The 14,527-nt window shown below is 39.7% G+C and overlaps 1 protein-coding gene across 2 annotated transcripts; it reads left to right on the top strand.

Moving 5' to 3' along the window:
• The first annotated feature begins 4,087 nt into the window (after positions 1-4,087).
• On the top strand, positions 4,088-13,468 carry LOC103703476 (homeobox-leucine zipper protein ROC2-like). 2 transcript variants are annotated; one of them, XM_039132243.1, is made up of 12 exons: positions 4,088-4,693; positions 5,704-5,939; positions 6,460-6,577; positions 6,873-7,061; positions 7,150-7,596; positions 7,677-7,778; positions 9,511-9,711; positions 10,051-10,225; positions 10,357-10,628; positions 11,584-11,679; positions 11,898-12,279; positions 13,032-13,468. In XM_039132243.1, the coding sequence occupies exons 1-11, from the start codon at positions 4,592-4,594 to the stop codon at positions 12,261-12,263; spliced, it is 2,304 nt and encodes a 767-aa protein (XP_038988171.1). In that variant the 5' UTR covers positions 4,088-4,591; the 3' UTR covers positions 12,264-12,279; positions 13,032-13,468. The 2 variants fall into 2 exon arrangements, with proteins under 2 accessions (XP_038988171.1, XP_038988170.1); XM_039132242.1 differs by having other exon boundaries at positions 4,126-4,198.
• Positions 13,469-14,527: the final 1,059 nt, after the last annotated feature.

The raw sequence follows: 14,527 nt of genomic DNA, 5'->3' as shown, positions 1-14,527 counted from the left end.
CATAAATGAAGAAGTCATCTGGCCCGATGGAGGACCCTTTGATGCCTAAGGTAGTATAGTGCTCAGAGAACAGAAGGAGGTTCTCTTGCAATTTGTTAGGGCGTCTTGAACACTTACCTCCTGAGTTTTCCTCTTTTGTTGATTGTCGGGATGAAGGAGCTTACCTGCCACCGAAGTAGGGCGTGCGGGCCGACTAGAAGTAACTGGCCTCGGTACGGCCTGAACATTATACGTGAATGTCTCACATGCGGATGACATTCTGCCTGTTACATCGGTAGGATTTCGATAACCACTAGAGCCTTCCGATTAGGATGTGGCCAACCGTGGAGAAATCATGATATGTGAATTCGATCGCACATTGTCAGACCCGCCAAGTGGCCACTCCCGATCAACCTCGTGTTGGCGTCATGGCGAACTCTAAATGGTTGGCCCTTCTGGTAAGTTGTGGCTGACCTGGATGCGCATTAGGAACTAAAGAATCCTCTTATATTCGTTAGTGGTAGATTTTTCTAAGTTCCGATTTGTGGGCGAATATAAGATAGATGGATTTTATTCAGTATAATAATTCAATAATAAAATTGCCATCACAAAATTATTCTTTTTTTTTCCTTTTTTTGTGATTGTTTGGCACTTTTATCTCCATTGATCTTCATCGATGCCCAGTTCGGGTTTGCCAAACTCACCTTCCACCTGGATGAATTTTTTTTAATAACAGTCCAAATCAACAACCCTAATTCCTCATAGAGCCAAAGGCAGTTACATTACAAACACTTGATAATAATTGTCCTAACAATTCTTCATCATATATACTATATAAATTACGAATTGATAGGACTTTCATCTGATTTGAATAGAAAAAAAGAAAGAATTTTTTTCAACCCACTCAACTCGAATATCTAAAATTAAACTATTAGAAAATATTAGGAACTAGGAAGCTAGATTTTGAGCTCTTTTATATTCATTAAAAATTAATAAAACTATTACACTATTCCTCTACTTATACTAGTAAAGTTATAGTTATATAATCTAGGTTGGATTCATCTTCTAATTAGAAGAGGTTACAACTTTTTGTAAATAACCATGACTAGTGAAAACGATTATGAAAAACTAAAATCCTTTTAAAGTTAAATCTCGATTTGTATATTAATTTTATCTTCTGTCACACCATCTAATTCTTCCTGCTGCTGGAAATTGGACCCGGGGGCGACCGCGAACCGAGGAGGAGGAGCTCCGGCGAACACTGGCGGACGGCGATCCGTCGGCGAGTGGCGTCCTCCGGGGGACCTGCAAGAAGCCGGTGGCCGGACTTTTCCGGCGCGGGCCCTTCGATGCTTAAGTCAGAGGGGGACATAATTTTGGAGAAGGAGAGGGACTGTCTTTTCCAGTCCGAAGCCCCCTTTTGGGAGGAAGAAGCCTTCCTTTTTATAGGGAGAGTGGCAGGGTTACATGTGATGTGACTGGGCGAATTGATGGGTTACCGTCACGATTGAACGTGGGCGTGTGAAGTAATGAGTTGCCGTGGATGGCCCGTTCCCATCATGGGAGGAGATGGCGCGTAGCCAGAGCTTGCTTGTGGCGCGCAGTGCAGTACATTCTTGGGAATGGTGAGGCGTTGACAGTCGTAGCAGGGTATGGTTCCTGATTAATATGTCGTGGCGTGGCCGGCAAGTAAAGCATGGTGCGGTGAGGCTGCTGCAGGGGATGGCCGCAGTATATAGACGACGAGGTCGGCCTTCTGAGGTCAGCTCAGCCTTCTGGTCTCGGCCTGCTGTGCTCGGCCTTCTGTGCTCGGCCTGCTGTGCTCGGCCTTCTATGCTCGGCCTTCTGTGCTCGGCAGCCTTCTGTGCTTGGCCTGCTGTGCTCGGCCTTCTGTGCTCGGCCTTCTGGTCTCGGCTTGCTGTGCTCGGCCTTCTGTGCTCGGTCTGCTGTGCTCGGCAGCTTTCTGGCCTTAGCCTTCTGAGTTCGGCTGTCTGGATGAGCTCGGCAGCCTTCTGAGCTCGGCTCGGCCTATGAGCTCGGCCTGGATGAGCTCGGCAGCCTTCTGTGCTCGGCGGCCTGGATGAGCTCGACAGCTTCTGTGCTCGGCCTTCTAGCCTTAGTCTTCTGAGTTCGGCTGTCTGGATGAGCTCGGCAGCCTTCTGAGCTCGGCTCGGCCTATGAGCTCGGCCTGGATGAGCTCGGCAGCCTTCTGTGCTCGGCGGCCTGGATGAGCTCGGCAGCCTTCTGTGCTCGGCCTTCTGGCCTTAGTCTTCTGAGCTCGGCTCGGCTCTCTGAGCTCGGCCTGCATGATGAGCTCAGGCTTGTTGTGAGATTTGGGTGCTTTAATTGTATGTGTGGGGTGGTCTATTTTTTCCCCCAACACTTCCTAAATTATGATTTAGCACATGCCACATAACTATTATGATTTAGCACAATCACTATATTATTTTGTTGTTATGAGTTGTTATATGCCATCGTAATTCGTAATGGCTATTATGATTTAGCACTTAAGAAATTAAAGATGCTGTTTTGATTATATTTTGCCATATTATGTGTGTCATAACAATATAAAAGACCTTTTGAGTGTGGGTTTACTAGGACCTTGAATGGTAGCATCTCACTCATGTAGGTGCTTTGCAATTTACTCTTTGAATTGATAATAATTGTTGCTAATATGCTATGGATCTTGATAGTAGTTATACACTTGTTATTTCACTTGTAAATTAGTTCAGTACTACTTACTAAATAATTATCTATTTTTGATGTAATTCAAGATTAAAGTATTTATTTGAGAAAATAGCTTAAAAAACTACTACGTTGAATGAGATTATTTTTCTTTTATTTATGATACTTATTTCACCATAAGAGTTAATAACTAAAATTCATATATAGTTCAATTTTAGTGTAATATAACTTTTAGTTTCTGTCCTGCCATAAATTTCAAAGTTTTTTTAATTCTCCATCTCTGATAGCTATACATATTTATAGTCTATTATACAATTACAAATAATTATGTATACACAGATATAAGTGTGTGCAAAGATAATATAGATGTGTGCATGAACAATGTTACCGTATGCAAGAACTGGTATAGATATGTGCAATATAAGTATTAATATGTGCAATTGTGCAAGACTTAAAATTAAATGCTAGTGGTGATGAAGAGACTGCTTGTTAGAGTCCTGTCAAAAAAACAAATAGATATTAAATTTTCATTAATTTTATTTGAGGTTTGGAGGGGGCAGGAGTTGTAAAAGTGGCATGGTAATCATGGTTAAAGGTAACCCTTCCACATAAGGTCAACTTTATTTGAACCTTATTTATAAAAAAACATGATTGTCATTATTAATTAACTTTATTAGAAGAAGAGCATTTTGTTTTTTTTGTCATATAGACAAACAGAATGACATATTTAGTAACTAATTGATATACAGTAGTTTCTCAAATTTATGAATGTTTAGTATCAATTGGGACTAGGCCGCTCCATCTTCTTTCGCAACTCAGATAAAGATAATTAAATTGTAATCATTCAAAGTGTAATTAATTATATCTTGGAATCATGTGTATCCTTTCTCTATATAAATGAACCACTTCCTAGATTTGGTTCTTACTCAGCCCTTGCAATACATTAATCCAAATAATTTCAAATGAAACATTTCTCACTTCCGTCTCAGACCTGGTATCCATATTTGTTTCTCATTCGGTCAACAATGCTTTTGTCACAAAGTATGCTTGGAAATAATATTAACAAGTATAAGAGGATAGAATAATGGAATATAAAAATGCCTTCTTTTTCTTTGTAACTATTATCAATTAGAAGCCGATGACAAATACCCCCAAAGGGTGAATACGTACTTCAGCTGGATTCACATGTATATTTCTATGTACACAGTGCGTATCTTTCATCCAGAACCACAGTAAACTTTGGAGTTTGGCAGCCGTCATCCCTTCCGCCATATACCCATCTTGTGGAAAAATTTAAAGCAAATACGCTCTCTCTCTCTCTCTCTCTCTCTCTCTCTCTCTCTGTGGATGAAGCAATAACACCACCCTCTCTCAATAAATGCAATTGCACCCTCTCAATACGCGCTGCAATAATTCCTCCTCACCGCATCCTTTCCGCCTATTCCCCTTTCTCCTTTCTCTTCTTCCTCCCTTTCCCTTTACCCTTCTCCACCTCTCCTCACCTTCTTCCAGCCTTCTAATGGCTTCTCTCGTGGTGCGTCTTCCTAAAAAACTTCTCTAGTGTCTTCCTTGCATGCACTAAATCCTTTTTTTTTCCAAAAAGAAAGGGAGAGAGTGTGTGTGTGTGTGTCACGGAGATTTGTTGTTTATTCTCCTCCCGTTATCTTGGTTGTGTCTAGTTATCTGGTGTCAAAGGCTCTATACATCTCTTTTCTCTCTTCTTTCTCCTTCTATGTCCAGTGAGTACCTTGGAAACCAAAGCCTAGCTTCACCTCTCGTCGCTCTCAACATGTAAGCCACTGAATAGCTCTGCCCACGAGCCGAAGCCCATTTGAAAGGAAAAGAAGTCGGAAAAGAGCAACAGAGGTAGAGATATGCAGAAAGAGAAGGTGAGGGGGAGTAGAATTAGGGTTTGGTAGAGAGAAATATGCCTACAGGTATCATGATTCCGGCAAGAAATGTGCCGTCGATGATCGGAAGGAATACCGGTGCTGGCTATGGGTCCTCATCAGCACTGTCCCTTGGCCAGGTCTGCATGTACAAACATTTCTGAGTTCTACTTTAGATTTTTCTTTTTTCTTTCCCTTCCCCCCGAAGTGGGGTATAGATGGTCTCTATGTTGAGAGAATATGCAGCGTGTGAGGCTGATATCGGTGCTTGCAGTGGGGACTGCTCTATTCCTCCTTGTTTTGCTTGGATTTTGGTCTTTTTGCTTTTTTATCTTTTGGGTTTTAGGGGGTTTTTCTAAGGGGCTGCTGGTTGTTATTAGGCGAGTGTTTTGAGCCATTTGAGTTTAAATCCTCCTCGGTTTCTGAGAAGCAAAGTGAGAGGTGAATCGTCTGATACTGCTCTTATACAGAACACAAGAGGCTAGTCCTTGCATACCCTTCAAACCTGTTATATTTTCCGTTTCTCTATACATAGATCTCAATTGTAATATAAAGGGCAGTCCTTTTTTCATAAAAAAAAAGGCAGTCTTTTTTCATTCTTCTCTCTACTCTTCCCTTCATGCATGTACTTATAGAGAGCAAGAGGAGAGTCCTTACATACCTTCTATATATTAGAGGAAGACAGAAAGACTTATACTCTCTTATCCTCCTTTATTTTCCTCTTGATCTCGTGTGTGTGTGAGAGAGAGGAATGGGGAGCGGAGCTTTCTTGTTATATCTTCCATTTCTCAAGACATAGATCTCAATTGTGCAGTCTTTCTTCATTCTCCACCCCACTTTTCACTTTATAGATTTACTACTTCTCCCACTTTCAAAATTTATTGTGAAACTGTCAATCTTTCGGGAGCATTCTTGATAGATCTAAGCTGTTTTGGTAGGGGATTTATCTTCGGCTTCCATTTTCTTTTTCAAATTTATCCGAGGTTGGCATTAAAAGGCTATTCCTTCCTCTGGATGCTTCTAAACATATACCTTTACCCATATTTTCTTTCTTCCTTCCATGGTTTCTTTCTTTGTCTTTTGAAGGTAAGCTGATCACTGGGAAAAAAAATGAAGTTTTATACTGTTTTTTGCTTGCAAATATTTGCAGCCAAGCATTTTGGAAGGGCAGCAACTCCCACTCCAACACCAGCATCAGCTTGTGGAGATCCCGCAGACAACCACGGCCGAGAGCGAGATGGTAAGGACTCGGGAAGAGGACTTCGAGAGCAAGTCGGGAAGTGAGAATATAGAGGGGGCATCCGGTGATGACCAGGATGCCAACCAGCGGCCGCGAAAGAAGCGTTACCACCGCCATACCCAGCATCAGATCCAGGAGATGGAAGCGTAATTTTCTGACTCCTATTCCTATTACCAAAGGAATCATAGGGGAAAAAAATGATGTTGATTACTAATATCTCATCACTTTACTCTCCAAAATCTCATTTTCGATTGTTTTCTTTTTACTCCAAAGAAATTTTTTAAAAAAATTACTTCTATCTATTTATTACTTCACGCCCAACAACTCCATCATTTCTTTCTCTTTAACTCACATTTTCCCTTGGACTCGATATGATCTATTTTTGATGCATAGAACTACTATGAAAAGAGAAACTTCTTCTTATTTTTTCCTTTTTAGATTCAAATTCCCATTTTTTTTAGTTGGAAAAAAGTGAATTAGAAAACAAGAGATATCCGATTTCAGCTTTACTTGGATTTTTGCTCTTCTGTAAATCCTTATTCTCTTGGCTCGTGAATTATTCTGCAGTTTTCTCAACATAACAAAATTAAAACAAGGAGGCCTACTTTTAATTCTTCTTCTTCTTTAGATGTGAATCCTCTAATCTTACTCTTTATTTCCTCTCAGTTTCTTCAAGGAATGCCCCCACCCTGATGACAAGCAGCGAAAGGAGCTGAGCCGAGAGCTTGGGTTAGAGCCCCTCCAAGTCAAGTTCTGGTTCCAAAACAAGCGCACCCAAATGAAGGTTTAAACCTCCATCCACACATACATGAAAAAAAAAATTGCAAAAGGAAAAATAGAAATAAATAAAAAAAAAGAACGACACTTTTTTAGCTCATTGCGCTGCATATCAGCCACCGACGACGTTCTTGCTAAAAAAAATTATACTTTTAGACGTACTGTAAACGTTCCTGCGCCACAGTATTAGTGTATTAGTCTATCTTATGTTGGGTAGGAATTCATAGTAATCACTCTTAGCTTGCTCTGCTAGAATTATGTCATCCTCTAATCTCTCCTTTTTCTCTTTACTTCCCTCATAGACTCAACATGAGCGGCAGGAGAACGCTCATCTAAGGGCCGACAATGAGAAGCTCCGGACTGAGAACTTGAGGTACAAGGAAGCCCTCAGCAACGCCTCATGCCCCAGCTGTGGTGGTCCCGCTGCTCTTGGGGAGATGTCCTTCGACGAACACCATCTGAGGATCGAGAATGCTCGGTTAAGGGAGGAGGTAAGTGATTCATATCATCTCAGCAAATGATTAAAGAGCTTAGGTTTAGTTGCATTACTTCTAACACTCTTCTTGTGGTCTTAAATAGATCGATCGCATATCCGGAATCGCTGCGAAGTACGTTGGGAAGCCAGTGGTGTCGTACCCGCTGCTCTCTCCTCCAATAACTTCACGCTCGCCGCTGGATCTTGTGGTGAGCGGGGCGTTTGGGGTCCAACCAGGCATTGGAGGTGAAACATTTGGAGCTGGGGAGCTGCTTAGGAGTGTTTCATGCCAGCCCGAGTTCGAGAAGCCAATGGTTATCGAGCTCGCGGTGGCTGCAATGGAGGAGCTTATTCGGATGGCACAGCTTGGTGAGCCACTTTGGGCCCCGGGGCTCGAAAACCCAATTGAAACCCTAAATGAAGAGGAATACATCAGGACGTTTCCGAGAGGTATCGGTCCGAAACCATTTGGATTCAAGTCAGAGGCCTCTCGCGAGACTGCAGTGGTCATCATGAATCACATCAATCTCGTTGAGATACTCATGGATGTGGTATGATAGCTATCGATTTATTGCTTTCTTCTTTGATTATGGATTTGTATTTAATTATATAACTACTTAATCTTTCATAGAATCAATGGTCCTCGGTGTTTTCTAGCATTGTGTCAAGAGCTTTAACTTTTGAAGTGCTATCAACCGGAGTAGCAGGAAACTATAATGGAGCTCTGCAAGTGGTACCTCTCTCTCTCTCTCTCTCTCTCTCTCTCTCTCTCTCTCTCTCTCTCTCTCTCTCTCTCTCTCTCCCTGTGTGTATGTGTGTGTATATAGGCTCTCTTTTCTTGAAGTAATCGTAATGTTAATAGCTTCAAAAACCTTGAAGCAGTACGTGGTCTGGCAAACTACAATATTTCTTTTTTTCCTTCGAGAGGGACATTATTCTGTGCTGCTCTATGGGAATAGTTTAGAGAAATCAGTATTCAAGGCTAACATTTTATTTTAAGTGATATGTCGACTTTTTTTTATTCCAGTGGCTTGTTGATAAGTAATTCTGACTAATTTCTGATATGATAGAGCTTCGTAATGTTTTGTGTTCTGTATCAATAACTAATTTTCTGAAAACAGTCCTTTAAAAATATTTAGTTTTCCAAACTGTTCTTGTTCTAAATTGCATGTATCTAGGCCCACATACGTCATGAAATTAATCTCATGTTCCACAATTTCCTTAGTAAGGCATATGACACTAAGCTAAAGGTATTTTTTTAACTGGCATGATTTATGTGATAGATGCGATGGTTAATTAGATTAAATATTGATGATTTTATTTTCTTGAGAATAATGGTGGGGGACGACCAATTACTTCATAGAAATGGTGGAAGAATTACTCACGTCAAACTCTTTGGGAAACAACAAGATAGAAGCTCCTCCTGATGGAGGAGGGTGCAACCACAAGAAGATAGCCTTGTTTAAGATAGGTTTAAAATTTCTTTTGGATGAAATTTGGTTTCAATTATTTAATGCTAATGAGATGAAAATCTGTCCATCAGGTTGTTAAACACATTAACACATCTATGCCCGCAATCAGGGATGCATTTAAACATTACTAATATCAATTTCTTGTTTCAAGAATCTGCAGATAGTAATTAATTACTTAACATTTTGCAAAACCATGCTACTATATACAAACTTATATATGCTCTAAGATTGTTTTTTTTTCAAATAATGGAATTACTAGTAGTAATAGGTTGCAAATTTATTACAGATCATAGAGAGAGGCAAAGAAAGATAATATGAAATGTATAAATATGCAAAGATCCACCTTGAAGAAAACTAGAGGGTTCTTATTGTCATAGGGTAACCCAAATAAAGAGCATATAGCTTTTCTCTTTCCTATCAGTCTGTAGCTGAAGAAATAGAAATTGTATGATGGAGGAGCTATGTGAGACATCTACCTCAAGGAACACTAAAGCCGAGCGCAATAAATTAAAGTTTGATGTTAAATTACTTTAAATGACTTTCATTTGCTCAAAAAAAATCCCAGTTAATCACGTTTTTGTTCACAAGACTGTTTTCTGATTTCTCACCTTTATATTTTTTATGGCAAGTTCTTAACTCGACACCAACAAAATGTGATAGCCTTACACACTCCTGTTACTTGATTCCATGCCTCTTTGATCCGTAAGTGCGAGAAGAAAACACAATAATATAAATTTTGTGTGGCTAAAACCCAAAATTAGCTTAATGCAGCCTTGGAGATTATGTACTCAAATTTCTGTAGCCTCTCTACATCAGAAAAGACTCCAGAGTGTTCTCTTGGGAGAATACTATCTGTATCATGCACTAAAACTTTGCTTATATAACTCATTTGCAGCTTCCTTTCTTCTTAAAAGAATATCTAATGTTAGCTTTTTTGATAAGTTTTTCTTCCAGTTTAACGAGAACAATGACCTTAACATTCTAAACTGTCAGATGTCGGCAGAATTTCAAGTACCGTCTCCGCTGGTTCCAACTCGTGAGAGTTTATTTGTGAGGTATTGCAAGCAACATGCCGATGGAACCTGGGCAGTAGTTGATGTTTCCTTGGACAGCTTACGCCCCAGCCCTGTATTGAGATGTCGAAGAAGGCCATCAGGCTGCTTGATTCAAGAAATGCCAAATGGTTACTCAAAGGTAAAGATTCACATATGAATAGATTAGTCATGTTGAATTCACATCTGATCATAACCATATCGTCTAAGTCCTTTCCTAACTATCTGTAATCAGCTCTATGAGTTCTTATTTGCCACCTGATAATATCAAATTTACCTCTGGATACATTATATCATCTCTATCTAAAATTCATATGATCATAACCATATCAGTTAAGTCTTTTCCCAACTATCTGTAATCGGCTCTATGAGTTCTTGTTTGCCACCTGATAATATCAAATTTACCTCTGGCTTATATTATATCATCTCTATCTCATTGACATTAATGCAGCACTCTTCTTTTTCTTTTAATATTTCACAGGTGATTTGGGTTGAACATGTTGAAGTAGATGATAGGTCTGTTCACAATATATACAAGCCTTTGGTTAACTCAGGCCTAGCGTTTGGTGCGAAACGGTGGGTCAGTACTCTGGATCGGCAGTGTGAGCGCCTAGCAAGCGTAATGGCTAGCAACATCCCCTCTGGGGACATTGGTGGTAATTAACCACTCCTTTGTTTTAAATAATTGAATTCAGTAATAATCTGAAATATGTTGTGAAGGTATATGATTTTCTCTTAGATGGATGAATTATTAATATACTTTTGTTTTAATAATTTGGTATCACAGTAATAACTAGTCCAGAAGGGAGGAAGAGCATGTTGAAGCTAGCTGAGAGGATGGTTATGAGCTTTTGTGGTGGTGTGACTGCCTCAACTACACATCAGTGGACTACTTTATCTGGTAGTGGTGCAGAGGATGTTAGGGTTATGACGAGAAAGAGCATTGATGATCCCGGCAGGCCGCCTGGTATCGTCCTCAATGCTGCCACTTCCTTCTGGCTTCCTGTTCCACCAAAGAGGGTCTTCGATTTCCTCCGTGATGAGAGCTCTCGTAGTGAGGTATATTGATCAGAATAGCTGAATATATTCTTTTGTTTGTTCAACATGAGGATGACATATGCTTAGATTTCATTTCAAAATTTCAGTAGAATAAGTGATCGATGCTACTGACCTGAGACCTAGCTAGTTCTTATTTTAATAAAGACAGCTCTTCGTTGGACTAATATAATTTGCTGCTACAGTTACAATACTTGTATTTTTTTTGATTGTATGTGATGTAAGTTACTAATGATAACAATACCTTCTTTTAAAGTCCTTCAAGCTACCAATAGTCATATCCAGTTTTTTAACCTTTTTCTTAGTAGTTCTCATGAGCATTGCCATGAAATTCTAGTAGTCCCATTTCAGTTATTAATAGCAAAATAAGCTGTCATAGTACGTCCATTATGAGTATATTTGGTGAATTTTAAGTGCTGGGATAAAATTTTTCTATGCAGAGTTTGCTTTGTTCCTATGTAACACATTCAGTCAAAGTGCCTTTATCTAGTAAATTACCACATTATGGTGATGACATTATGGCAACTATCACTATGAACACCAGATGTTCATTAGCTGACTACTTATATTAGAACACCGAAGTTTATTCTGTTTACTAAAACAATTACAAGATCCCTTGAGATGTTATTGAACTTCTGATTTGCCAGTCTCTCTAGTAGATAATATTTTATATATAACTCTGATTGATCCAATTCTTCATTTGGGAAGGAACCATGCTTCACCGTGAGTTGGTACTTATTCTCTATTCGTTATACTTCATTATGTCATATGATACATTTAGTTGTATTTACCCATGCTACAAAACCTCCTAAGCAAAGAATGGTATAAAGTATTTGCTTGTCTTACTAGGACCACTTCATCTATCTCAAGTCTTTGGAAATGATGTATTTGTATTTGGACTGTGGATTTGTATGCGTAAATATTCTCACTTCTCTCTGGATTATGGGTGTGTTTACAGTGGGATATCCTCTCCAATGGTGGCGTGGTTCAGGAAATGGCTCACATCGCCAACGGCCGAGATCATGGCAACTGCGTCTCCCTCCTCCGCGTCAATGTAAGCTCAGAACTATCAAAAAATTGTTCAGTCTCTTGTCTTACTTTTTGTAACTGGATTGCACTTTCATGTCATCATGCATGCATTTAGTCCAATTTCAAATAACCAAACTCTTGTTCATTTTTATCATCTATCTGCTTTTATGAATCTCAAGTGCATACTTCCTTATTTTTCACTACTTGAATTAAATGTACTAAACATAACTCATTCGATCATAGAGCGCAAACTCAAACCAGAGCAACATGCTGATACTACAAGAGAGCTGCACCGACCCGACGGGCTCCTACGTGATCTATGCACCAGTAGATTTTGCTGCTATGAATGTGGTTCTAAATGGTGGTGACCCCAACTATGTTGCACTTCTGCCATCAGGCTTCGCCATCCTCCCTGATGGCCCTACTGGGAGCATAGGGGAGGTTGGTTCTGGTGGATCCCTCCTGACCGTTGCGTTCCAAATCCTGGTCGACTCAGTCCCAACTGCCAAACTCTCCCTTGGTTCAGTGGCGACCGTCAACAGCCTCATCGCCTGCACTGTCGAAAGAATCAAGGCTGCGGTCTCGGGTGAAAATGCCCAGCAAGCCTAAAGACTACAATATAAAGGTGAGTTAAACGTTTCCAGAACTTGGGAGGAAGCTTCACTGAGCTTTCTTTCCCACCTCAAGAAAGGTTTACTTCTAGTCTTGAAGTTAGGTTCTTTTATTGGTATTAAAGATAGGAGAATTTTGAAGGTTTTGAATGCTTCTGGATAGGGGTTTGAGGTAGTTTTTTCTGGGGATCGGAAGCAAAGGGAAGTGGCAGAAGGGGTGGGTATACATGCGTTCCTGAATCTTCATTGTATTCTATAGAGGAAATTATTGTGGTTCCTGAATCTTCATTGCGTTCTATAGAGGAAATTAAGAGCTAAAGAAACTTAGGTATACATGCATTATGGTTAGGGTATTTTTTTTTTCACATTATGGATATGAATTTCTAAGTAGTGGCATAGGGACCTGAACATGTTCTATTTCTTAATCTGATTTTCTTTGCAAAATTTACTTGAATAAGGCCTGCAGTGAGAATTTAAAGGAGGAAGCTTTTGTGTTTCTTAGGATTGCAAAAATTTTAACTTTTATCGTATGAACTTATTTAGTCTTCTTTTTTGAAAATTTTGCTGTCTCATTAACAGTAACCCGTTTTTCAAAAGTTTGTATTACTCCTAAAACTAGTTGCACCATCTGGTTTTGCTAGTTATACTTTTCATTCAAATCCCTCTTTTCAAAAAAAAATTTTCCACTGCTCTCCTGGTAATTGACATCTCCTTTAGTAAAGAACTGAGTCTATTTGTGCTCTAACCATGTTTTCCTGATGAGCAGGAGAAGAAGGAGAGGAGAATGGAAGCTTTATTTGTGGCAAGTCAAGAACGCACCTCAGACTCTCCTTGCCATGTGGTGCTGGTGGTTTTGTTTGTTGGTCAATTCAATTGCAAGCACTCCCCCGCCACCACTATGCAAGGGGGGTTGGTTCGGGTATTGACTTACCCTTGGCTGATCACTAGTACCTCTCCCAGTTTTGCAGCACCCTAAGTTTTCTTTGTAATGCTCTCATTTCAAGTGTTTCCTCCTCCATTTGTGAACAAACTTGATGCACTTCGTGCTTTCTGTGTCTCTTTCTTCAGTCAGTTTCATCCCTCTTTATTGTGTTGGTGGCTCTAGTCAAATGAAATGCCCAACTCCGCCAAGTGACCTTGCTTCCTTTTCTATTATAAAAAGTTTCTGTAGACCATGTTGGTATGATATTTAATTTCTCTCTATCCCTTTGAAATGAAGCCTCAGATGGGTTGTTTCCCATTCCTCCACCCCAAGAAAATAATAATAGTGATAGTACCATGTGATTTGCTTTCACAAGTCCAGTGGTGTCATCAAAATGTGATTGGGGAGTTGATGGGTTGTTGTTGCACTCAGCCTTCAATATTGTTGGCTATGGGGATCTGCCAAACCATGCACTAAAGCTCTTTCCACAGACCTTATCTTACTCGTAGCATGTCTTTGTTTTTCACCCTCTATACTTCATAAATTTAACGAGAGAGGGATCCAATATTTTTGGTTGAGGAATATCTCAATCTTGTGAGCAATGTCTCAATCTTTGGCATTTTAATCCCTCAATTTGAAATGTGAACAGAAGCACTATTTCTGACTACGCTTATTATTGCAATGAAGACAATGCCATCATTGTTGTGATCCCGGCATGCTTCAGATGAAGAAACTGCGAAGAAGGCACCGCCTAGATGTGGGTTGTGTCAGCTTAAAAAATCTGAGATGAAATTTGAAGGTATAAACAAGCTTGAACATAAATCTCTGATCGAGAATGCAAGGGTCTTAGAGAAACTTATCAGTCACTAGTGATGGCATGGTTTTGAGGGATACACGGGCATGAAAGAGTGAGTTAATTACATGCAAAAACAAAGAAAGGGTGCATATAGACCAAAAATTATACGGATCAAATATTAAGGAAGGACTATCTGAATTTTTTGTAGATCTTGTGCCTGCAACTAAGCGAAATGGAGGAAAAGGATTTATATAGCCAGCACAACAAGTTTGGGATTGTGGCTTAGACTAGTGATAGCATATCCAAGCAATCAACTTTTGATTTGTTCAAAAGTAATGCTGAATCTCAAGGCATCAGTCCTTGCATTATGGCATATGAAAATTAAGAATTCGTTTATTTGTTGGTCTATATTTGCTGTAACAAATGCAGCTTATCATTCTCTATTTTATTTCTCTTTTGCTGCTGCTGTGAATTTGTTCAGATTGCGGCTTTTCTACTTTAGGGCCTATTTGGAGGTAGGCATAGCTTGGCTTTGGACAATTAG

Source organism: Phoenix dactylifera, chromosome 12, assembly GCF_009389715.1.
Source record: "Phoenix dactylifera cultivar Barhee BC4 chromosome 12, palm_55x_up_171113_PBpolish2nd_filt_p, whole genome shotgun sequence".
NCBI lineage: Eukaryota > Viridiplantae > Streptophyta > Magnoliopsida > Arecales > Arecaceae > Phoenix > Phoenix dactylifera.
Note: the sequence above shows the minus strand (reverse complement) of the source record. Positions and strands in the feature narration are given on the sequence as shown.